General features: G+C 44.9%; 1 protein-coding gene across 1 annotated transcript in view; it reads left to right on the top strand.

Annotated features, from left to right (window-relative positions):
• The window catches only part of wdr21 (WD repeat domain 21), a 165794-nt gene that overhangs the window by 66805 nt on the left and 72970 nt on the right, over positions 1-26019 (top strand). The window contains exon 9 of the mRNA XM_041214174.1: positions 15761-15836. Within this exon, the coding sequence (XP_041070108.1) occupies positions 15761-15836 (76 nt within the window). The remainder of the gene's footprint in view (positions 1-15760; positions 15837-26019) is intronic.

Raw genomic sequence — 26019 nt, 5'->3', positions numbered from 1 at the left:
TAAGACCAAAATCAAGATCATCAATTGTGTTAAATAATTCAGGTTCAGGAAATAATAACTTAGCTGATGAACGTACAAGAACAATGAAAACAAACAAACAAAGACAGAATTACTTGGAAAAACTCAGCAGGTCTGGCAGCATCGGCGGAGAAGAAAAGGTTGACGTTTCGAGTCCTCATGAACCTTCAGCAGAACTGAGTGAATCTTAGGAAAGGAGTGAAATATAAGCTGGTTTAAGGTGGGGGGAGAGAAGTTGGGGGGTGCTGGGGGGTTGTAGGGACAAGCAAGCAGTGATAGGAGCAGATAATCAAAAGATGTCACAGACAAAAGAACAAAAGAACGCAGGTGTTGATTTTGGTGATATTGTCTAAACGAATGTGCTAATTAAGAATGGATGGTAGGGCACTCAAGGTACAGCTCTAGTGGGGGTGGGGTGGAAAGGCTAGCAGGGCATAAAAGATTTAAAAATAATGGAAATAGGTGGGAAAAGAAAAATCTATATAAATTATTGGAAAAAACAAAAGGAAGGGGGAAGAAACAGAAAGGGGGTGGGGATGGAGGAGGGAGTTCAAGATCTAAAGTTGTTGGATTCAATATTCAGTCCGGAAGGCTGTAAAGTGCCTAGTCGGAAGATGAGGTGCTGTTCCTCCAGTTTGCGTTGGGCTTCACTGGAACAATGCAGCAAGCCAAGGACAGACATGTGGGCAAGAGAGCAGGGTGGAGTGTTAAAATGGCAAGCGGCAGGGAGGTTTGGGTCATTCTTGCGGACAGACCGCAGGCGTTCTGCAAAGCAGTCGCCCAGTTTACGTTTGGTCTCTCCAATGTAGAGGAGATCGCATTGGGAGCAACGAATGCAGTAGACTAAGTTGGGGGAAATGCAAGTGAAATGCTGCTTCACTTGAAAGGAGTGTTTGGGCCCTTGGACGGTGAGGAGAGAGGAAGTGAAGGGGCAGGTGTTGCATCTTTTGCGTGGGCATGGGGAGGTGCCATAGGTGGGGGTTGAGCAGTAGGGGATGATGGAGGAGTGGACCAGGGTGTCCCAGAGGGAACGATCCCTACGAAATGCTGCCGGTGGGGGGGGTGAAAGGAAGATGTGTTTGGTGGTGGCATCATGCTGGAGTTGGCGGAAATGGCGGAGGATGATCCTTTGAATGCGGAGGCTGGTGGGGAGATAAGTGAGGACAAGGGGGACCCTATCATGTTTCTGGGAGAGAGGGGAAGGCGTGAGGGCGGATGCACGGGAGATGGGCCGGACACGGTTGAGGGCCCTGTCAACGACCGTGGGTGGAAAACCTCGGTTAAGGAAGAAGGAGGACATGTCAGAGGAACTGTTTTTGAAGGTAGCATCATCGGAACAGATGCGACGGAGGCGAAGGAACTGAGAGAATGGAATGGAGTCCTTACAGGAAGCGGGGTGTGAGGAGCTGTAGTCAAGGTAGCTGTGGGAGTCGGGAGGCTTGTAATGGATATTGGTGGACAGTCTATCACCAGAGATTGAGACAGAGAGGTCAAGGAAGGGAAGGGAAGTGTCAGAGATGGACCATGTGAAAATGATGGAGGGGTGGAGATTGGAAGCAAAATTAATAAATTTTTCCAAGTCCCGACGAGAGCATGAAACAGCACCAAAGTAATTATCGATGTACCGGGGAAAGAGTTGTGGAAGGGTGCCGGAGTAGGACTGGAACAAGGAATGTTCCACATACCCCATAAAGAGACAGACATAGCTGGGGCCCATGTGGGTACCCATAGCCACACCTTTTATTTGGAGGAAGTGAGAGGAGTTAAAGGAGAAATTGTTCAGTGTGAGAACAAGTTCAGCCAGACCGAGGAGAGTAGTGGTGGTTGGGGATTGTTTGGGCCTCTGTTTGAGGAAGAAGCTAAGGGCCCTCAGACCATCCTGGTGGGGGATGGAGGTGTAGAGGGATTTAGACGTCCATGGTGAAGAGGAAGCGGTTGGGGCCAGGGAACTGGAAATTGTTGATGTGACGTAAGGTGTCAGAGGAATCACGGATGTAGGTGGGAAGGGACTGGACAAGGGGAGAGAGAAGTGTGTCAAGATAATGAGAAATGAGTTCCATGGGGCAGGAGCAAGCTGACACGATCGGTCTACTGGGACAGTTCTGTTTGTGGATTTTGGGTAGGAGGTAGAAGCGGGCTGTCCGAGGTTGAGCGACTATCAGGTTGAAAGCTGTGGGAGGAAGATCTCCACAGGAGACAAGTTCAATGACAGTCCTGGGAACAATGGCTTGATGTTCAGTGGTGGGGTCATGGTCCAGGGAGAGGTAGGAGGAAGTGTGCGAGTTGACGCTCAGCCTCTGCGAGGTAGAGGTCAGTGCACCAAACAACAACAGTACCATCCTTGTCAGCGGGTTTGATGACAATGTTGGGGTTGGACCTGAGAGAACGGAAAATGAAAACACTGAACGTGATAAGTTAAAATGTGAGACAAACAGCATCAGGGCACAGGGTATCGTTGGTTGTCCAAATTGGAGTTCTATACTCTAATACACCTAGCATAAAAAATAAAAAATAAGCAAACTAGAAGCAACATTCAGCTTAAAAGGTTTGTTGTAGCAGCCATTGCTGAGACCCAACTACAAGCTGGGTGGGAGGCTTGGCCTAAATAGCCAAGTGGTTATGGTACTGGGTTTGTAACCCCAAGATCAAGAGTTCAAATCTCACAATGGCAAACTATGAAACAATGTAACTTCATCTGAATAGAAATTAAGGCAGCAAGTCTCTCTTTGCTTGGCCTAAATAGCCAAGTGGTTATGGTACTGGGTTTGTAACCCTACGATCAAGAGTTCAAATCTCACAATGGCAAACTATGAAACAATGTAACTTCATATGAAACAGATGGAAACGGGTTTGGACTCGAAAGAGTTACAAGCTGGGTGGGGTTGGGAAACAAAAATGCCAGGTCATAAGGTATTTAGAAAGGACTGGAAAATAGGAGGAAGAGTAACAATATTGCTAAGGACATTATTACAGCATTAGTAGGAAGAGAAATCAGTAAGGATAAGTAGCAATAGGAACACTGTCAATAGAGTTGAAGAACACAAGACTTTAGGATTTGCCTATAGACCTCCTGCTAATAACCCCTGAGAAATCTGTCAGTGTAGTGTCCAAGGCCCAACCATCTTCAGCTGCTTCATCAATCACCTTCCTGCCATCATAAGGTCAGAAGCGCTGATGTTCACTGATGATTGTGCAATGTTCAGCACCTGTTCATAATTTCTCAGATGCTGTAGCAATTAGTGCCAACATGCAGCAAGTCCTGGACAACATTCAGGCTTGGGCTGATAAGTTGCAAGGAACATTTGTGCCACACAAGTGCCAGGCAATGACCATCTCCAACGAGAGAGAATCCAACCATCTCCCCTTGACATTCAATGGCATTAACATTGCTGAATCCCCCAATATCAATATCCTGGAGGTTATTATTAACCAGAAACTGAACTGGACCAGCCATATAAATACTGTGGCTACAAAAGCAGGTCAGAGGCTGGGAATTCTGCGGAGAGTAACTCACTTCCTGCCTCCCCACAGCCTGTCTGCCATCTACAAAGCACAAATCAGGAGTATAATGGAATACTCTCCACTTACCTGGATGATTGCAGCTCCATCAACTCACAAGAAGCTCAACACCATCCAGGACAAAGCAATCCGCTTTATTGGCACTCCAACCACAACTTCCAACATCCACTCCCTCCACCACTGATGCACAGTGGTAGCAGTGTGTACCATCTACAAGATGCACTGCAGAATCTCACCAAGGCTGCTTTGACAGCACTTTACAAACTTGTGACCTTTAAACCTAGATGGACAAGGGCAGCAGATGCATGGGAACACCACCACCTGCAAGTTCCCCTCCAAGTCACACGTCATCCTGACTTGGAACTATATTGCCATTCCTTGACTGTCGCTGGGTCAAAATCCTGGAACTCCCTTCCTAATAGCACTGTGAGTGTACCGATACCATATGGTGAAGAAGGCAGTTCACCACCACCTTCTCAAGGGCAATTGGGGATGGGCAATTAAAATGCTGGCCTAGCCAGAGGCACCCTTGTGAAAGAATAAAAAAAACAAAAATTTGTATTTATATAGTGCCTCTAACATATATCTCCCAAGGTGCCTAACAGGAGCTTTAAAATGCAAAATTTGACACCACCTAACTCCTTATACATGCTTTTACGCCATAATTCCTAATACCATTGGCTAACAAAAATCTACCAATCTCAGTTTTAAGATAAACAACTGATCTAGCATCAATTGCTGTTTGTGGAAGAGTTCCAAACTTCTTCCACCCTGTATGTGAAGAATTGTTTCCTAACTCCACTCCTAAAAGTTCTCACTCTAATTTTTTTGACTACATCCCCTAGTCCTAGACTCCCCAACCAGTGGAAATAGTTTTTCTCTATCTACCCTATTATTTCCCCTTTAATATCTTAAAAACATCAATCAAGCCACCCCTAAATTCCAGGCAATAAACCACAGTTTGTTTCATTTCCCCCAATAGCATAACCCTCTAACTTCAGGTAATATTCCATTAAGTCCATACTACACTCCCTCCGAGATCAATATATCCTTGCTATGGTGCAGTACACAGAACTCCTCATAGTATTTTAGGTGTGTTCTAACCAGGGCTTTGTGTAGTTGAAGCATAACTTTCTAACTTTTTGTAATCTAGTCCTCCAGATACAAAGGCCAATATATAATGAGTCTTTTGCATTATTTTCTGCACCTATTCATGACATTTTAATGATTTATGTACCTGGATCCCCATGTCTCTTTGGACCTCCACTGTTTCTAGCTTTTCACCATTTAGAAAGTATCCTGTTCTGTTCTTTTTCTCTCTAAAAATATTCTCTCATTTTCCTACAATGAAATCCGTATGCCCACTCACTTAATCCATCAATATCCCTTTATAATTTTATGCTTCCATCTACACTGCTCACTCATCTGCAAATTTAGATATATGGCCTTCTGTTCCATTATCTAAGTTGTTAATGAATGGTTGAGACCCCAACACAAATCCTTGCAGGGCACCACCAGTCCTGCCAGTCAGAGTACGTGCCCATTATCCCTACTGTCTGTCTCCTGCCACTCAACCAAATTCCTAACCAGGACAATAATTTGCCTTCAATTCCATGAACTTCAAGTTTGACTCTTATGGGGGACTTTATGAAATGTTTTCTGAAAGTCCAAATAAATAATGTCCTTAAATATTTCCCGTGTTCACTACTTTAATCAGCTCTTAAAAAAAATCAATCAGATTTGTCATGCCTGATCTACTTTTTAAGAATCCATGCTGACTGATCAGGTGAACATTTTCAAGATGGTCAGTTGCCCTATTCTTGATTATAAACTCTAGCAATTTCCCTGTCATCTTTCTTAAACAGCAGAGTGGCATGCACAATTTTCCAATCTCAAGGAAAGGTTCCCAAATTGGCAGAATTTTGGAAGATTATAGTTAGGACATCTGCAATGTTCTCACCTGCTTTCTTTAAAGTCCTAGGATGGAAATCATTTGGTCCTGGGGATTTATCACTCTTTAGTGCCATTAATTTATCCATTACTGTTTTCTTGTTTTCATTTTTGTTGAGTCCATGTTCTTCATTAAATAATAGTTTCATTGGCATGTTTGGTATGTTGACCTCTTCCTCTACTGTAAAACTGATGCGAAGTAGTTATTCAGCATGTTCACCATTATCAGTTTTAAAATGGCTCACATTGCTTCTAACCATCATAATGTAATTATAAAAAACTTTGTGTTGATTTTCATATCCCTTCCAAGTTTACAAGGATGAGGATAAAGTACCAGAGATGTGAAGAAAAGTTCAAATAAAACAAGTAAACGAGTGACAAATAAACTGGATTTAATATAAGTAAAAGAACAATTTAGAATTAGAAAAAATATTGAGACTAAAGATAAATAAATCTCCATCTCCATAATAGTATATTCAAAAAAGTAGGTGAGAAAATTGGAGATGCTTTTACTATCATCTTCCAAAGCTCTTGATTCAGGAATTGTTCCTTTTGATTGGAAAATTGCCAATTTCACTCCATTATTTATGAAGGCAGTAGAGAGAAACCATGAAATTATAGGTGTATTAATCTAATGTCAGTTGTGGCGAACTTATTAGAATTGGTTATTGGGGACTGGGTGACTGACAAATATGAATTGATCAGAGAAAACCAGCAGGGATTTGTACTTTGAGTCAAATTAACCTAATTGAATTCTCTGAGGATTAGCAGTTAAGGGTGTGTTTGTGGTTGTTATTTATATGGCTTTCCAGAAGGCATTTGATAAGGATCCACATAAGACACTGCTAACAAAAATGATAGCAAGTGGAATTTGAGCTCAAGTAGGGAATTTGCTTGAAGGTAGGAGATAGTGAATAGTAATAAAGGATATATACTCAAGTTGGCAGGATGTGACTAGTGGTGTGTCCCCTAGTCATACGTACTGGTGGCCAGCTTTTAACTATATTCATAAATGTCTTGGATAATGGAATATTATTTAAGTCAACACTAATGTAGGTAACACAGAAAATAGCGTAGTGCAGAAAGTCGCGAAGGGACATTAATAAACTGAGTAAGATTTTATATATTTGATGAGATTGCGTCTCATTCTCCTAAACTGAAGGGAATATAGGCCCGTTCTATTCGACCTCTCCTCATAAGACAACCCTCTCATATTCTTATGTTCTTAAGTATGATTGGCCAAGATGATTAAAAGATTTGATTGGAATTAAAAATACAATTTGTAAATTTGCAGATGACACCAAACTGGGGTGATTGTTAGTACTGAGGAGAACTGCAATAAATTACAAGAGGACATTGGTAAGCTTGCAGAATGGGCAAATATTTGGCAAGTGAAGTTCAACACAGAGTAGTACATTTTGGTTGGAAGAATGGCGGGGTGGGGGGGGTGGGGTGGGGGGGGGGGGGTGGTGGGTGGTACTTATTACTTGGAAGGTGAAGTCTAGGTGGGATAGAAGAACAAAAGGGATCTCAGAGTACAAATACGCCAGTCACTAAATGTAAGTCAAACAATTATTTCTAAAGATAAAAACAAAAAAACTGCGGATGCTGGAAATCCAAAACAAAAACAGAATTACCTGGAAAAACTCAGCAGGTCTGGCAGCATCGGCGGAGAAGAAAAGAGTTGACGTTTCGAGTCCTCATGACCCTTCGACAGAACTTGAGTTCGAGTCCAGGAAAGAGCTGAAATATAAGCTGGTTTAAGGTGTGTGTGTGGGGGGCGGAGAGATAGAGAGACAGAGAGGTGGAGGGGGTTGGTGTGGTTGTAGCGACAAACAAGCAGTGATAGAAGCAGATCATCAAAAGATGTCAACAACAATACTACAATAGAACACATAGGTGTTAAAGTTAAAGTTGGTGATATTATCTAAACGAATGTGCTAATTAAGAATGGATGGTAGGGCACTCAAGGTATAGCTCTAGTGGGTTTTTTTTTTTTATTATTTTTTTTATTTTATATAATGGAAATAGGTGGGAAAAGGAAAATCTTTATAATTTATTGGGAAAAAAAAGAAGGGGGAAACAGAAAGGGGGTGGGGATGGGGGAGGGGACTCACGACCTAAAGTTGTTGAATTCAATATTCAGTCCGGAAGGCTGTAAAGTCCCTAGTCGGAAGATGAGGTGTTGTTCCTCCAGTTTGCGTTGGGCTTCACTGGAACAATGCAGCAAGCCAAGGACAGACATGTGGGCAAGAGAGCAGGGTGGAGTGTTAAAATGGCAAGCGACAGGGAGGTTTGGGTCATTCTTGCGGACAGACCGCAGGTGTTCTGAAAAGCGGTCGCCCAGTTTACGTTTGGTCTCTCCAATGTAGAGGAGACCACATTGGGAGCAACGAATGCAGTAGACTAAGTTGGGGGAAATGCAAGTGAAATGCTGCTTCACTTGAAAGGAGTGTTTGGGTCCTTGGACGGTGAGGAGAGAGGAAGTGAAGGGGCAGGTGTTGCATCTTTTGCGTGGGCAAGGGGTTGTGCCATAGGAGGGGGTTGAGGAGTAGGGGGTGATGGAGGAGTGGACCAGGGTGTCCCGGAGGGAGCGATCCCTACGGAATGCCGATAAGGGGGGTGAAGGGAAGATGTGTTTGGTAGTGGCATCATGCTGGAGTTGGCGGAAATGGCGGAGGATGATCCTTTGAATGCGGAGGCTGGTGGGGTGATAAGTGAGGACAAGGGGGACCCTATCATGTTTCTGGGAGGGAGGAGAAGGAGTGAGGGCGGATGCGCGGGAGATGGGCCGGACACGGTTGAGGGCCCTGTCAACGACCGTGGGTGGAAAACCTCGGTTAAGGAAGAAGGAGGACATGTCAGAGGAACTGTTTTTGAATGTAGCATCATCGGAACAGATGCGACGGAGGCGAAGGAACTGAGAGAATGGGATGGAGTCCTTACAGGAAGTGGGGTGTGAGGAGCTGTAGTCGAGATAGCTGTGGGTGTCGGTGGGTTTGTAATGGATATTGGTGGACAGTCTATCACCAGAGATTGAGACAGAGAGGTCAAGGAAGGGAAGGGAAGTGTCAGAGATGGACCACGTGAAAATGATGGAGGGGTGGAGATTGGAAGCAAAATTAATAAATTTTTCCAAGTCCTGACGAGAGCATGAAGCAGCACCGAAATAATCATCGATGTACCGGAGAAAGAGTTGTGGAAGGGGGCCGGAGTAGGACCGCAACAAGGAATGTTCCACATACCCCATAAAGAGACAGGCATAGCTGGGGCCCATGCGGGTACCCATAGCCACACCTTTTATTTGGAGGAAGTGAGAGGAGTTGAAGGAGAAATTGTTCAGCGTGAGAACAAGTTCAGCCAGACGGAGGAGAGTAGTGGTGGATGGGGATTGTTCGGGCCTCTGTTCGAGGAAGAAGCTAAGGGCCCTCAGACCATCCTGGTGGGGGATGGAGGTGTAGAGGGATTGGACGTCCATGGTGAAGAGGAAGCGGTAGGGGCCAGGGAACTGGAAATTGTTGATGTGACGTAAGGTGTCAGAGGAATCACGGATGTAGGTGGGAAGGGACTGGACAAGGGGAGAGAGAAGGGAGTCAAGATAACGAGAAATGAGTTCTGTGGGGCAGGAGCAAGCTGAGACGATCGGTCTACCGGGGCAGTTCTGTTTGTGGATTTTGGGTAGGAGATAGAAGCGGGCCGTCCGAGGTTGGGCAACTATCAGGTTGGAAGCTGTGGGAGGGAGATCCCCAGAGGAGATGAGGTCAGTGACAGTCCTGGAAACAATGGCTTGATGTTCAGTGGTGGGGTCATGGTCCAGGGAGAGGTAGGAGGAAGTGTCTGCGAGTTGACGCTCAGCCTCCGCGTGGTAGAGGTCAGTGCGCCAGACAACAACAGCACCACCCTTGTCAGCGGGTTTGATGACAATGTCAGGGTTGGACCTGAGAGAATGGAGTGCAGTAAGTTCAGAGAGAGACAGGTTAGAATGGGTGAGAGGAGCAGAGAAATTGAGACGACTAATGTCGCGCCGACAGTTCTCAATGAAAAGATCGAGAGAAGGTAAGAATCCAGAGGGAGGGGTCCAGGTGGAGGGAGAATATTGAAGATGGGTAAAAGGATCCGTTGAACTGGGAGAGGACTCCTGCCCAAAGAAGTGAGCCCGGAGACGAAGACGGCGGAAGAAGAGTTCAGTATCATGCCGAGCCCGAAATTCATTGAGGTGATGGCGTAAGGGTATGAAACTAAGTCCTTTGCTGAGCACTGAACGTTCAGCATCGGAGAGGGGAAGGTCAGGGGGTATAGTGAATACACGGCTGGGGTTGGGATTGGAAGATGGGGTGGGGACGGAGGGACAGGCAGGGGTGGAGGGTCCTAGATGGGTGTTGGTGTCGATGAGTTGCTGGAGCTTGCGTTCCTTAGCACTTGAGAGAAAGAGAAAAAGTTTCTTGTTGAGGCGTCGGATGAGCCGAAGGATAAAATGAAACTGGGGGCACGCGCAGCTTTGAAAAAGGGTACGGCGGTGCTGCTGGAGGGAGAGGTCGAGTGTGTTCATATGGCGGCGCATGGCACTGAGAGTGGATTTCAGAATGTGACGGGAACAGCAGTCCGAGAAACGTTTTATGTCCCGGAGATACCTGTAATCCTGGGTGGGTTCGAAACATGAGGGGTGGAATTTCAGTTGAAATCCATGTGGGGTAAGTCGGAGACGGAGACAGTCACTGAGAAAGGAGATATGGCTGTGAAAGCGGGTTTTAGTAAACACCTTGTCAAACACTAGGAGAGAAATGGAAAGCAATGAAGGTGAACAAGGCAACAGAGAAATCCGGAAATCTTGTCGCAGAGAGGAACAGAACTTCTTCAAGGAGGTAGGCATTTCTTGAAGAGCAGTGGCAGTCAATTAAACACAGAGATAAAAACAAAAAAACTGCGGATGCTGGAAATCCAAAACAAAAACAGAATTACCTGGAAAAACTCAGCAGGTCTGGCAGCATCGGCGGAGAAGAAAAGAGTTGACGTTTCGAGTCCTCATGACCCTTCGACAGAACTTGAGTTCGAGTCCAGGAAAGAGCTGAAATATAAGCTGGTTTAAGGTGTGTGTGTGGGGGGCGGAGAGATAGAGAGACAGAGAGGTGGAGGGGGTTGGTGTGGTTGTAGCGACAAACAAGCAGTGATAGAAGCAGATCATCAAAAGATGTCAACAACAATACTACAATAGAACACATAGGTGTTAAAGTTAAAGTTGGTGATATTATCTAAACGAATGTGCTAATTAAGAATGGATGGTAGGGCACTCAAGGTATAGCTCTAGTGGGTTTTTTTTTTTATTTTTTTTTTTTATTTTATATAATGGAAATAGGTGGGAAAAGGAAAATCTTTATAATTTATTGGGAAAAAAAAAAAAGAAGGGGGAAACAGAAAGGGGGTGGGGATGGGGGAGGGGACTCACGACCTAAAGTTGTTGAATTCAATATTCAGTCCGGAAGGCTGTAAAGTCCCTAGTCGGAAGATGAGGTGTTGTTCCTCCAGTTTGCGTTGGGCTTCACTGGAACAATGCAGCAAGCCAAGGACAGACATGTGGGCAAGAGAGCAGGGTGGAGTGTTAAAATGGCAAGCGACAGGGAGGTTTGGGTCATTCTTGCGGACAGACCGCAGGTGTTCTGAAAAGCGGTCGCCCAGTTTACGTTTGGTCTCTCCAATGTAGAGGAGACCACATTGGGAGCAACGAATGCAGTAGACTAAGTTGGGGGAAATGCAAGTGAAATGCTGCTTCACTTGAAAGGAGTGTTTGGGTCCTTGGACGGTGAGGAGAGAGGAAGTGAAGGGGCAGGTGTTGCATCTTTTGCGTGGGCAAGGGGTTGTGCCATAGGAGGGGGTTGAGGAGTAGGGGGTGATGGAGGAGTGGACCAGGGTGTCCCGGAGGGAGCGATCCCTACGGAATGCCGATAAGGGGGGTGAAGGGAAGATGTGTTTGGTAGTGGCATCATGCTGGAGTTGGCGGAAATGGCGGAGGATGATCCTTTGAATGCGGAGGCTGGTGGGGTGATAAGTGAGGACAAGGGGGACCCTATCATGTTTCTGGGAGGGAGGAGAAGGAGTGAGGGCGGATGCGCGGGAGATGGGCCGGACACGGTTGAGGGCCCTGTCAACGACCGTGGGTGGAAAACCTCGGTTAAGGAAGAAGGAGGACATGTCAGAGGAACTGTTTTTGAATGTAGCATCATCGGAACAGATGCGACGGAGGCGAAGGAACTGAGAGAATGGGATGGAGTCCTTACAGGAAGTGGGGTGTGAGGAGCTGTAGTCGAGATAGCTGTGGGTGTCGGTGGGTTTGTAATGGATATTGGTGGACAGTCTATCACCAGAGATTGAGACAGAGAGGTCAAGGAAGGGAAGGGAAGTGTCAGAGATGGACCACGTGAAAATGATGGAGGGGTGGAGATTGGAAGCAAAATTAATAAATTTTTCCAAGTCCTGACGAGAGCATGAAGCAGCACCGAAATAATCATCGATGTACCGGAGAAAGAGTTGTGGAAGGGGGCCGGAGTAGGACTGCAACAAGGAATGTTCCACATACCCCATAAAGAGACAGGCATAGCTGGGGCCCATGCGGGTACCCATAGCCACACCTTTTATTTGGAGGAAGTGAGAGGAGTTGAAGGAGAAATTGTTCAGCGTGAGAACAAGTTCAGCCAGACGGAGGAGAGTAGTGGTGGATGGGGATTGTTCGGGCCTCTGTTCGAGGAAGAAGCTAAGGGCCCTCAGACCATCCTGGTGGGGGATGGAGGTGTAGAGGGATTGGACGTCCATGGTGAAGAGGAAGCGGTAGGGGCCAGGGAACTGGAAATTGTTGATGTGACGTAAGGTGTCAGAGGAATCACGGATGTAGGTGGGAAGGGACTGGACAAGGGGAGAGAGAAGGGAGTCAAGATAACGAGAAATGAGTTCTGTGGGGCAGGAGCAAGCTGAGACGATCGGTCTACCGGGGCAGTTCTGTTTGTGGATTTTGGGTAGGAGATAGAAGCGGGCCGTCCGAGGTTGGGCAACTATCAGGTTGGAAGCTGTGGGAGGGAGATCCCCAGAGGAGATGAGGTCAGTGACAGTCCTGGAAACAATGGCTTGATGTTCAGTGGTGGGGTCATGGTCCAGGGAGAGGTAGGAGGAAGTGTCTGCGAGTTGACGCTCAGCCTCCGCGTGGTAGAGGTCAGTGCGCCAGACAACAACAGCACCACCCTTGTCAGCGGGTTTGATGACAATGTCAGGGTTGGACCTGAGAGAATGTATTATTATTTCTAAAGGGCTAGAATGGAAAACTGGGAAGTTATGCTGAACCTGTATCAAACCTTCATTAGACCACATTTAAGAGCATGCATTTCAGGTTGCCATGTTATAAGAATGATGTAGAGACACTAAAGAGAATTTACAAGGATGATACCAGAAATGTGTGGATAAACTTGCCAGGAAAGCATTGACAGGCTGGGTTTCTTTTCCCTTGAAAAAAAAAAGTCTGAGTGGTGACCTAATAGAGCTCTTTAAAATTATGAAAGGTTTTGATAGAGTGCATACAGAAAGAATGCTTCCTCTTGTGGGGAAGAGCATAACTGGAGGCCATCAATATAAGACAGTTACCAAGAAATCCAAGAGGGGATTCCAAAGAAACTTCTTTACCTAAAAAGAATGGTAGGAATGTGGAACTCACTACTGCAGGGATTCGTTGAGGCAAATAGTATAGATTCATTTAAGAGGAAGCTAGGGATGCATATGAAGGAGAAGGGATTAAACAGTTACAATGATAGGTTTAGATGAGAAAAGATGGGAAGAGGCTCAAGTGGAGCATAAATACTGGCAGGGACTGGTTGGACCAAATGTCCTGTTTCTATGCCATACATCCTATGTAATCCTATGTATTCAGATCTGCCAGCATCTATGAGGAGAGGAATAGGGTTAATATTTCAGATCTGTGACTTTTCATCGGATGAAAAGGTCACAGACCTGAAACATTAACTCTGTTCTCTCTCCACAGATATTGCCACACCTGCAGAAGTTGCAGCATTTTCTGTTTTTATTTCCGATTTCCAGCATCTGCAGTATTTTGTTTTTGACATAAAATTAGAACTAGGCCATTCAGAGGTAATGTCAAGAAGAATTACTTAAAACAAAAGGTGGTGGAAATCTGAAATTCTTTCCCCTTGAAATGTTGTTGATGTTGGAGTCAATTGAAAATATCAAAATTGAGATTGATAGATGATTGTTTAGAAAGGGAACCAAGGGTTACCGAATGAAAGGCACCCTTCCATTGGCTATCATTTTCCATTGTCTTGATACAAGATTTTTGTGTTCACTTTCACGTTTTCTGCTGATCTTTTCATATACTGTCTGCCCCTTTTGTTTCCTTTTTTAACCTCTGTACTTTGTGTTTTGTTTTAATGTGTACTATATATTGAGCCTAATGTCAAAAACTTTTATTTTCATTTTAATCTCAATTTCTTTGGTTATCCAGGGAGCTGCATCTTTAGATATCCTTCATTTCTCCCTCATAAGAATGTATTTAATCTCGACTTGAAATATCTCCTGTCCTTCCTTTACTCATCTACCAACCCTTGATTCCAATCCACCTTGTTCAGAACTCTTTCAAATTCACTAAAATTCACCCTCTTCCAATTGAATATCTTCACCTTTAATTGTTCCTTTTCATTTTTGTAATTAGTTTAAAGCTAATATTGTGCTCACTATTTCCCAAACATGCTCTCTGAAACATGCTCCACTTGTCCCACTTCATTCCACTGATCAAGGAAGTTCTTCTGTACACATTTTAGGAGTTCCTCCCAATTCATTTTGTTTACACATTTTCCTTAGTCTGTACTAGGATAATTGAAGTCCACAGTGATCACTGGGACTTGCCCACTTTTGTGGCACAAAATAACCGCCCATTATCTCTACAATCCACTCTCTAGAGTGTTTCTCTAGAAACATAGAGAAGACTGTTCAGTTCCCTCGATCCTGTTCTGTCATTTAGTTAAATTGTGTCTAAACTGCTTAGCGACCCACCTTGCTTCCATTACCCTTAATACCCTTACTTTACCTAATAAAAATCTATCAACACAAAAGCAAGATACGGCAGATTTTAGAAATTAAATACAGGAAATGCTGGAAATATTGAGCAGGCCAAGTTGCATTTGTGGGAAGAGAAACCGAGTTAATGTTTCAGGTTAATGCCCTTTCGTCAGAACTGAAAAAATCTATCTTATTTTTAAAATGTTCAATTGACTCCCAGCCTCAACAGCTTATTGGAAGAAAGTTCCAGATCACCGCTACCCTTTAGGTGAGAAGTGCTTCCATACATCACTCCTGAATGACCAAGTCCTATTTTAAGGTTATGCCTCTTGTCCTAGATGCCCCCTCAAGAGGAAATAGTTTCTCTTTATCAGTCATCATAAACACCTAACATATCCTCATAATTTAATCCTTTTAGTCCTGGCATCATTCTGGCTTAGTTGTGGTGCTCAGAGATTAATGCAGTGCTATAGATGTAGTCTACACAGCTCTGTGCTGCTGTAACATCACTTCCACCCCTTTGTATTCTAGCCTCCTTGAGATGAAGGGTAACATTCCCTTAACATTTTAAATTATTTTTTGTAGGTGTCCACTAATGTTTAGTGATTAACCTCAATTCCTGCCAGTTTTTTCAATCAATTTTTAACTCCTTCGCAACTATCTGCTTATTGCATTACCTATTTGGAAAAATGGCTCTCATTTCCTTCATCTATGTCATTAATAACACAAGACATCATTATACCAATCAATTTCTGGTAGGTTGAAATCTCCGATAGTTGATCCCTCACTATCCAACTTTCTTTTCATCCTACAGTTTCAGATTAAAGCTGTCACCCTGGCTTGGGGTTCTACAGTTTACCCCAGTCACTTCTGTTACCATCTAGAGAGGAACTAAGCTGTGACCATCCTGGACAAGGGAGGGTAGGCACTGGGTTTGATCATTTGAATTATGATAAAGAATAATGCGCCAAGGTCTCAGTCATAAAAACGCAGTTTGTATAGGATGGTTTATATTATTAAGTAATTGCTGATCTCCCAAACAGTAGCATAGGTGGGTTGACACTTACGTGGATGATCCAACACATTTAGTGGATAACAAAAAAAAAATTGTGACAAGTGTTCTGAGTATTCCATTACAGCTGTTCCTAGATAATAAATGGAGTGTTAGGGAGGCTATTTAACAAACTAATTGAAATGTTTTTAATTTGCTGTTTTTAATTTTCAGGGGACCTCAATTTGCTGGGCATCTCTGTCTGGTCGTGATTCTCATGTCTTGTATCCTTTAAAATATTTTAGAATGGGTAATGCATTTTGATTTGATGCACAGAATTTTTCGATATGGTCTCCTGTGATGGTTGTGACATAATTGATCTGACACATCAACTGAGTTCTGTATTAACTCTGGCTGTTTTGTTATTTCTGTGAGAGTCCAAGTTTGTTTATGCAACAGGCAAGTCTTTGCACAACAATTTATTTTTTTAAATGTTGCTCTTTGTTTTAAGAAGGTAATATTTAAAATTATTGGGAGTTGAACTTAAACTTAGTAACATAGGAAGAGGTAAAAACAAAAAAACTGTGGATGCTGGAAATCCAAAACAAAAACAGAATTACCTGGAAAAACTCAGCAGGTCTGGCAGCATCGGCGGAGAAGAAAAGAGTTGACGTTTCGAGTCCTCATGACCCTTCGACAGAACTTGAGTGAGTCCAAGAAAGGGGTGAAATATAAGCTGGTTTAAGGTGTGTGTTGGTGGTGGGGGGTTTGGGTGGGGGAGAGAGAGAGAAGTGGAGGGGGTTGGTGTGGTTGTAGGGAAGCTACATACGAATAGGCCTGAGGGGCTGACTGACCTAGTCCTCTTCCTATGTTAAACAAAAACAGAATTACCTGATGATTACTTCGGTGCTGCTTCATGCTCTCGTCGGGACTTGGAAAAATTTACTAATTTTGCTTCTAATCTCCATCCCTCCATCATTTTCACGTGGTCCATCTCTGACACTTCCCTTCCCTTCCTGTGGAACTTGCTTTGTCTTCTAGCATTTTTATTTATTAGTGGAAGTTGCATATCCAAGTTTGCAGTTGACACTGAGTCATTCACTTATCATTCTTAAGTGTGGCAAAAACATTGATGCCGATATGCAGAGCCGGGGAACACTGCTCACATACCTCCAAACCCTTTATCCCTAATTTCTCCCAGGTAATTATTTACTCGTATCACAAGATTACCTCTGATTCCAAACACTTTCATTTTTGCAATAATCCTCTGTCCGGAGGCTTCTGGAAGTTCATCTAGACAACATCCACAGACACTACTCTATCCACATGTTAGTGACCTCAGAATGTTTAACTCAATGGTTTAACTCTTCATCACAAATCCACTTGTGAAATTTAATTTAGCAAATTATTGTGGCTGCTCTTTGAGATGGACTTGTTTTAATCCTAGTTGGCAAGTCTTTAGCCAACACTTTTTCCCCCATCGTGGGGGAAGTGCGGGTGCGGGCGGGTGGCACTCCAATCGGTGCCCCCAGTTGGGAGCTATGCACTCCCTGTGCTGGCAGGGGGAGGGATTCCTTCAGGTGGGAGTGCGCTCTTTTGTGCTGCCTCAGGGAGATCAGTTCCAATGTAAAAGTTGAATTTCAAGTAATAAAAAAATTTCCTTGCCATGTCCCCTCATGTGACACTGTCACATGAGTTGGGACATGTCCATAACTTTTATTGAAACATTTGTTAAAATTTTAAAAACCCTCATGAAACCTCATCCCGCCCGTGGATGAGGTTTCATGCTTTTTCTGAGGCTCGCCTGGGCTCCTGGCCTGCCCGCCAACCTTAAGGTTAGACGGGCAGGTCCATCAATCAGGTTAATTAGTTTTTTAATGGCCTTAATAGGCCATTGACAGTTCGGCAGGTGCGCAACTGATTCAGCTGCCCGCCACCAAACTGAAAATCTAAATGACGCGGAGTGACGTAGGGACACACGCCTGATGTATCCCCACGTCATTTTATGCATTGGTGAGTGGGCCCTGCCCCTGCTCGCCAACCGGAAAAACCTGTCCTTTGTACTTAATATCATGTGCCAGTTTTATGTACTTTCAAGCACATCACATTTCCATATTGTTACCTGCCTTTAATGTGAATTAATATCAATGCTCAATGCTAACATTAAGTTTTTTTTAATAAATGCATTGAATTATGGGGAGAATTTTTAGCTTTGGCAGACATGCGCCAGACCCAACTGAGCAAGAAATGACGCACGTTGACATCGGCCGAGTGTGCCGACATCAACGCGTAGTCGCATGATAGTTCAGTCAGTGGGTGCACGCCAGAGCCGACAGCGTGCCCGCCAACAATTAAAAGGCCAATTAAGGCCATTTAGTAATCAATTGTCCTGAATTTTTCACTGCCTGTTCAACCTAATGGTTGACGGGCAGGCGAAAAGGCCAAGCAGCCTTTGCATTTTTTTGGAAACCTCATCCAAGGGCGGGATCAGGTTTCCAAAAGCAAATACAAATGAAATAAAAACTTTTAATTTAACAGTCACATGAGGAGATATGTTTTATTAAAGTTTTCTGATGTTTAAGAATTTTTTCAATATTTTCTTCATCTCTCTGAGGTAGCTCCGTGCCTCAGGAAGATTATTCAGTGCTCTTTCGCACGCATGCACGAGGTGCGTGTTAGGCCTTCTCACCCTCCTCCCCCTGCCTGCACAGCAAGCACTCAGTGCTGCCACTTGTGTATCACGCTAGGTGGGCCTTAATTGGCCCACCAGCGTGAAATCACGGCGTGTTGTAGATCATGGTGCGCTGTTGATCGCGGGCAGTGGTCGGCTTCCCGACCAATCCCGCGTGCCAAGGGCAAAATTCTGCCCTATGTGTAGGGCAGCAAACTACTCTGTAATCTCATCTACTCATGCACTTTCGTTGATAGAAAATGATAGGTCAAGAGGCTCAAGAAATTGCATTGTTCCCTCCAGCACATTGAATTTTGCATATTTTAAATATGAGGGGGAAAGCACTTATGCAGAAGTGTACTATATATTGAGATAACCAACAAAATAATGCCCCTTAAAAATAACATTTACAAGTCTTTCCCTTGACTTTGTACTGCCTGTTTGCAAAACAGTCCATATACGTTGTCCTGGCATTCTTAATGTGCCTTGTTTTCCAAAGCTATTGTCAGACAGCTGCCTTGACATACATTGCTTTTTTCTTTTAGTTTGGCTGGATTTGGTTATTCTTTAAAACATGGTAACGTGTGTCACATTATATCTATTATGCGATGTATTGCGACCTTGGATTACCTTGCCAAGGTCACAGCAGACCTGCTGTTTCTGCAGGAGTGTTCAATACCACACCTCAGCTCCTACAGGCAATGGTCATAATGGTGGTCCCATGGGCCATTGATCTGGTCAGGAGGAAACGACTCACGTTCCTCCGGCCTGGGTATTCTGACGTGGGGAGGCAACTTCACCATCTCCAAGGTTAAGGAGGTGGTGGGCGGGTGCCTCCTTGCAGTAGACGTATTATGCAAGAATGCTCTGCTCCGGCTCATTAATGTGTATGCCCCGGCTCAAAACAATGAGCAGCTGGCGATCCTTCAGCAGCTCCCATTGCTGCTGGTGACTTACGGTCATTCTGGGCGGTGACTTCAACTGCATCATCGTTGCAGCTGGACGATCCGGCAGTGCCGACAGCAGACTGAACTCCACGCACAGACTCCTGATGGAAACAGTAAAGGATGCCGAGCTGCATTACATTCTCAGCAACCCTGCAATTGGAGCACAGCGGAGGTACACCTGGTTGCATCCAGACTGGTCCAGCCGTTCAAGGACAGACTTCCTGTTTGTGTCCTGAACAATCACAATCAGATCCATCGACGTCAGGCTGGTGTTCTTCTCCGGCCACTGCCTCCTACTGGTCAACTATCACTTACAGGAAGACCAGAGGGTTGGCAAGGGGACATGGAAGCTGAACGTGCAACTGCTGACCCCAAAGAACATTGAGGAACTTGAGAGGGATTACAAAGATTGGAGAATCATGAAACCCCTCTTTGAGTCCCTGATACGCTGTTGGGAAGCAATCAAGGAGAACATCAAGAAGTTTTTCATCGTCAAAGGTGTCCAGAAAGCTAGAAAGGAATAGAGGGAAATATCCCGACTCCAGAAAACCATGCAGAACCTGCTCCAGTTGCAGTCAATGCGGGCTGAGGTCAAGGAGGAACTCCAAGAGGTGAAGAGCCAGCAAGCCTTGCTCTTTGCCTCGGAGGCCTCCAAGATCATCTTCTAGTCTAGAGTTCGCTCCATGGAGCAGGATGAGACGTGTTCATTTTTTTTCTTCCAATAGGTACAGAGAGAGAGCTCTGTGATCAGCAGCCTGAAGGAAGATGACAACTCAGTAAGGTCATCGCAGTCTGATATTTTGAGGATCAGCAAATCCTTTTATGGTGGACTGTATGACATGAAGCCCATAGAAAGCACGGCCTCCCAGTCCTTCCTGTCCTCTATCATGGAGGTCTTAGATGACAGCACACGGGAGAGTCTGGACAAACCGCTAACTCCTGACGAACTGACTAAGGCCCTTGAGCCATTCAAGAAGAGTAAAACTCCCGGAAGCAATGGCTTACCAGCTGAGTTGTACTCGGCTCTTATGGGACTGGATCGGCCCAGACCTGCTAGAGGTGTTTGAGAGTATACCCCTGGCTGGCAGCATGTCAGCATCCATGAGGAAAGGCATCATCACCCTCATCTACAAGTGGAAGGGGGAAAGGGAGGTAATTAGAAATTGGCGACCCATCTCACTGTTGAATGTGGACTATAAGATTCTGTCCAAGGTCATCGCCAATCGGTTAAGGCCAATCTGCTCTGGAGTTGGTGATCCACCCTGACCAGACCTGCGCTGTACCCGGCGGGAAGATCTCTGACAGCCTCACACTGCTCAGGAATACGATTGCCTATGTATGGGACAGGGGTCTGGACACCTGTCTCATCAGCCTGGACCAGGGGAAGGCCTTTGACAGAGTATCGCACACCTACATGGTGGATGTGCTCTCCAAAATGGTGTTTGTGGAGGGAATCCAGAACTGGATCCAACTGCTCTACGCAAACATCTGTATTGCAGTTTCAATCAGTGGGTGAGAATCAGAAACCTTTCCAATTAAATCTGGAGTCAGGCAGGGCTGTCCTCTCTCCCATGTCCTGGTTGTGTGTTGCATAGAACCCTTTGCTGAGTCCATCAGGAAGGAACCGGGCATAAGAGGAGTGGCGATCCCAGGCAGTGTAGGCACTCGGGTCAAGGCTCACTGCATATGTCGCCATCTTCTGTTCAGTTCCACTGTTGGTGTAAAGACTGATGAGCATCTGTTAACCATTCGAACTGGCCTCGGGAGCCCAGGTAAATCGTGGCAAGAGCGAGGCCATGCTCTTTGGGAACTGGGCTAACAGATCCTTTATCCCCTCACCATCAGGTCAGACTGCCTGAAGGTGCTGGGAATATGGTTCGGAGGGACGAGGGCATGTGTTAGAAACTGGAAGGAGCGAATGGCCATGGTAAAAATAAATCTGGGCATGTGGGAGCGACGCTCTCTCACCATTGCGGGTAAGAACCTGGTCATCAGGTTTGAGGCACTGTGTGGCGCAGGTCTGGCCCATTCCTCACTCCTGTGCTATGGCAGTCACCCGAGCCATCTTTTGCTTTATCTGGAGGTTGAAAATGGATCGTGTTTACAGGGACACGACGTACAAGCCTCTAGATAAAGGAGGAAAAAACATGCCCAACATCACCCTCATCCTGATGGCCACCTTTGTGTGTGGCTGCATCAAACTGTGCATAGACCCTTGGTACACAAACACCAAGTGTCACTACGTGCTGAGGTTCTACCTGTCCCCAGCATTGCCAAAGATGGGTCTGGCCATGCTGCTGTGGAACGCTCAAAGTAGTTGCACCGTGCCTTACCGCCTGTCCCTCGTGGAAAAATTTATGCAGAGAAACACCTTTGACCACAAGTCCATCAGGCAGTGGTCAGCACATAACGTCCTACAGGCGCTGCAGGAAAAGGAGATGGTGGATCATGTCGAATGGTTCCCCGAACAGACTGTCAAAGTCATTTGGCAGAATGCCTCATTGCTAGAACTTCCAACAAGCACCAAGACATAGCTTGACTGGTGGTGAGAAACAGAAAGGCACAAGAACAATGCTTAAAAGAACAGTGTGATATACACGAAGAATTGGATGACTGGGAAGGGTACTCATTATGTATACAAAAGCAAAGGTGATTAGTGGCACGCGCATAAAGGACTGAAAACAACAGCAGTAGACAACGAACCCAAGTGAAATAAGAAAAAGATGAAAGGAGCATATTGAAGAACCATATGCCAAAAATGACAAACCTGAAACGATTGAACTCAAAGAGAATAATGTTGACATCAATTTAATTGGACCAGGAATGCTGGGACGTGAGATAAGAACAGCAATCAATGAGATAAAAACTGGAAAAGTGACTGTAATTGATGAAATACGAACAGAGTTGATTAAAAACATGAGAAAGAACATAACATCAGTGTTTACGAAGCTGTGCAGATATTTGCTGATCAAGAGAATGGCCAAGCATCTTCATGCAGGCAACAGTGATTATCCTAAGAAAGAAGCCAAAGGCTTTGCTCTGACTTTCGTACAATTAGTCTGATTGTTCATACATTGAAGATTGTGTTGAGAATTCTGACGAAGAGAGGGTTGGAAGGTGCAGAACTACATCGGAGATGACCAGTTTGGATTCTGGGGTGGAAGGGGAACGAGAGAAGCAATCGGCATTATAAAATTAATGAGTGAACGCAGTTTAGAGTTTGGACAGGAAGTATATGGTTGTTTTGTAGATTTTGAAAAAATATTTGATCGGGTTGGCTGGATTAAGCTCTTGACAGTGCTGAAAGTCATTGGAAAGACTGGGGAGATAGGCGATTCATAAGAAGCTTCTAAGTGAGACAAACAGCAACAATGAGAGAACCATTTATAATTGGAAGAGGAGTTCAACAAGGGCGTTGATTATCACCAATCCTATACAGAAGTAATGATTAAAGAAGCATTTGAAGACACAGAATCTGGCGTTAAGATTGTTGGAGGGGTGGTGGATACGAATGATAACATCAGTTAGATTTGCAAATGATAAAGCATTTGTAGCAAACACAGAAGGATAACAACAATGATTGGTAAAACCAAAGTGATGCTTATCTCAAAATCATCCAGAAATATTCATAGAAGGAAAAAAAATAGAACAGGTGCAAGAAAGCAATTATTTGGGAGGCATAATAGACCATAAGACTGTTCCACAAGGGGAAACAACCTCTCAGCATCTACCCTGTCAAGCCCTCTCAGAGTCTTATATGTTTCAATAAGGTTGTCTCTCATTCTTCTAAACTCCAATGAGTACAGGTCCAACCTTCTCAACCTCTCCTCATAAGAAAATTCCTGCATACCCGGGATCAACCCAGTGAACCTTCTCTGGACTGCCTCCAATGCCAGTATATCTTTCCTTAGATAAGGGGACCAAAACTGTTCATATTATTCTAGGTGTGATCCAACTAGTGCCTTGTATAGTTTTAGCAAGACTTCCATATTTTTATATTCACCTTATTCCCCTTTGAAATAAAGGCCAACATTCCATTTGACTTCCCTATTACCTGCTGAACTGGTGTGCTAACTGCTCGTGATTCATGCACAACGACCCCCAAATCCCTTTGTTCTGCAGCTTTCTGCAGTCTTTCTCCACTTAAATAATATTCAGCTCCTTTATTCTTCCTGCCAAAATGCATAACCTCACATTTTCCCACATTATATTCCATCTGCCAAGTTTTTGCCCACTTAACTTGACCTGTCTATAATCCTCTGTAGGCTCTTTATGTCATCCTCACCACTTGCCTTCCCATCTATTTTCGTGCCATCTGCTAACTTGGCCATAGTACATTCACTTCCCAGTCATTCAAGACATTAACATATATTGTAAATAATTGTTGCCCCAGCACTGATCCCTGTGGCACTCCACTAATTAGCCAATCCTCTATCCATGCTAATATACTACCCCCAACACCATGGGCTCTTATTAAGTAGCCTTATGTGTGGTACCTTGTTGAACGCCTTTTAGAAATCGAAATATATTGCATCTACTGGTTCCTCTTTATCTATCCTGCTTGATACCTCCTCAAAGAATTCTAATTAATTTGTCAGGCGTGAAGGAGCCTTGGTGAGCATCTTATAGATAGTATACACTGCTGCCACTGCACATCAGTGCTGGAGGGAATAGATGTTGAAGGTGATGATGAGATGCCACTTAAGGAGGCTGCTTTGTCCTGAATGGTATCAAGTTTCTTGAATATCATTGAAGCTGCACTCATCCAGGTAATTGGAAAGTATTCCATCATACTCCTGACTTTGCCTTGTAGACAATGGACATACTTTGGGGAGGTAGGAGGTGAGTTACTCTCTGTAGAATTCCCAGCCTCTGATCTGCTCTTGTAGCCACAGTATTTATATGACTGTTCCAGTTCAGTTTCTGGTCAATGGTAAGCCCCCAGGATGTCAATATTGGGGGATTCAACAATTGTAACGCCATTGAATGTCAAGGGGAGATGGTTGAGTTTCTGTCTTGTTGGAGATGGGCACTGCCTGGCACTTTTGTGGATGTGGTGTGGATGTTACTTGCCACTTATCAGCCCAAACCTGAAGTTTGTCCAGGTCATGCTGCATAGGAGCATGGACTGCTTCAGTATCGGAGGAGTCACAAATGGTGCAACACATTGTGCAATAATCAGCGAAGATCCCCACACCAGCATTTCTGACCTTTATGATGGAGGGAAGGTCATTGATGAAGCAGCTGAAGATACTTGGCAAAACAAAAACAGAATTACCTGGAAAAACTCAGCAGGTCTGGCAGCATCGGCGGAGAAGAAAAGAGTTGACGTTTCGAGTCCTCATGACCCTTCGACAGAACTTGAGTTCGAGTCCAGGAAAGAGCTGAAATATAAGCTGGTTTAAGGTGTGTGTGTGGGGGGCGGAGAGATAGAGAGACAGAGAGGTGGAGGGGGTTGGTGTGGTTGTAGCGACAAACCAGCAGTGATAGAAGCAGAATATCAAAAGATGTCAACAACAATCGTACAATAGAACACATAGGTGTTAAAGATAAAGTTGGTGATATTATCTAAACGAATGTGCTAATTAAGAATGGATGGTAGGGCACTCAAGGTATAGCTCTAGTGGGTTTTTTTTTTATTTTATATAATGGAAATAGGTGGGAAAAGGAAAATCTTTATAATTTATTGGGAAAAAAAAGAGAAGGGGGAAACAGAAAGGGGGTGGGGATGGGGGAGGGGACTCACGACCTAAAGTTGTTGAATTCAATATTCAGTCCGGAAGGCTGTAAAGTCCCTAGTCGGAAGATGAGGTGTTGTTCCTCCAGTTTGCGTTGGGCTTCACTGGAACAATGCAGCAAGCCAAGGACAGACATGTGGGCAAGAGAGCAGGGTGGAGTGTTAAAATGGCAAGCGACAGGGAGGTTTGGGTCATTCTTGCGGACAGACCGCAGGTGTTCTGCAAAGCGGTCGCCCAGTTTACGTTTGGTCTCTCCAATGTAGAGGAGACCACATTGGGAGCAACGAATGCAGTAGACTAAGTTGGGGGAAATGCAAGTGAAATGCTGCTTCACTTGAAAGGAGTGTTTGGGTCCTTGGACGGTGAGGAGAGAGGAAGTGAAGGGGCAGGTGTTGCATCTTTTGCGTGGGCAAGGGGTTGTGCCATAGGAGGGGGTTGAGGAGTAGGGGGTGATGGAGGAGTGGACCAGGGTGTCCCGGAGGGAGCGATCCCTACGGAATGCCGATAAGGGGGGTGAAGGGAAGATGTGTTTGGTAGTGGCATCATGCTGGAGTTGGCGGAAATGGCGGAGGATGATCCTTTGAATGCGGAGGCTGGTGGGGTGATAAGTGAGGACAAGGGGGACCCTATCATGTTTCTGGGAGGGAGGAGAAGGAGTGAGGGCGGATGCGCGGGAGATGGGCCGGACACGGTTGAGGGCCCTGTCAACGACCGTGGGTGGAAAACCTCGGTTAAGGAAGAAGGAGGACATGTCAGAGGAACTGTTTTTGAATGTAGCATCATCGGAACAGATGCGACGGAGGCGAAGGAACTGAGAGAATGGGATGGAGTCCTTACAGGAAGTGGGGTGTGAGGAGCTGTAGTCGAGATAGCTGTGGGTGTCGGTGGGTTTGTAATGGATATTGGTGGACAGTCTATCACCAGAGATTGAGACAGAGAGGTCAAGGAAGGGAAGGGAAGTGTCAGAGATGGACCACGTGAAAATGATGGAGGGGTGGAGATTGGAAGCAAAATTAATAAATTTTTCCAAGTCCTGACGAGAGCATGAAGCAGCACCGAAATAATCATCGATGTACCGGAGAAAGAGTTGTGGAAGGGGGCCGGAGTAGGACTGCAACAAGGAATGTTCCACATACC

The sequence above is a fragment of the Carcharodon carcharias genome, chromosome 20 (genome assembly GCF_017639515.1).
Source record: "Carcharodon carcharias isolate sCarCar2 chromosome 20, sCarCar2.pri, whole genome shotgun sequence".
Lineage (NCBI taxonomy): Eukaryota > Metazoa > Chordata > Chondrichthyes > Lamniformes > Lamnidae > Carcharodon > Carcharodon carcharias.
The sequence above is the reverse complement of the archived record's forward strand: the minus strand, read 5'-3'. Positions and strand labels throughout refer to the sequence as shown.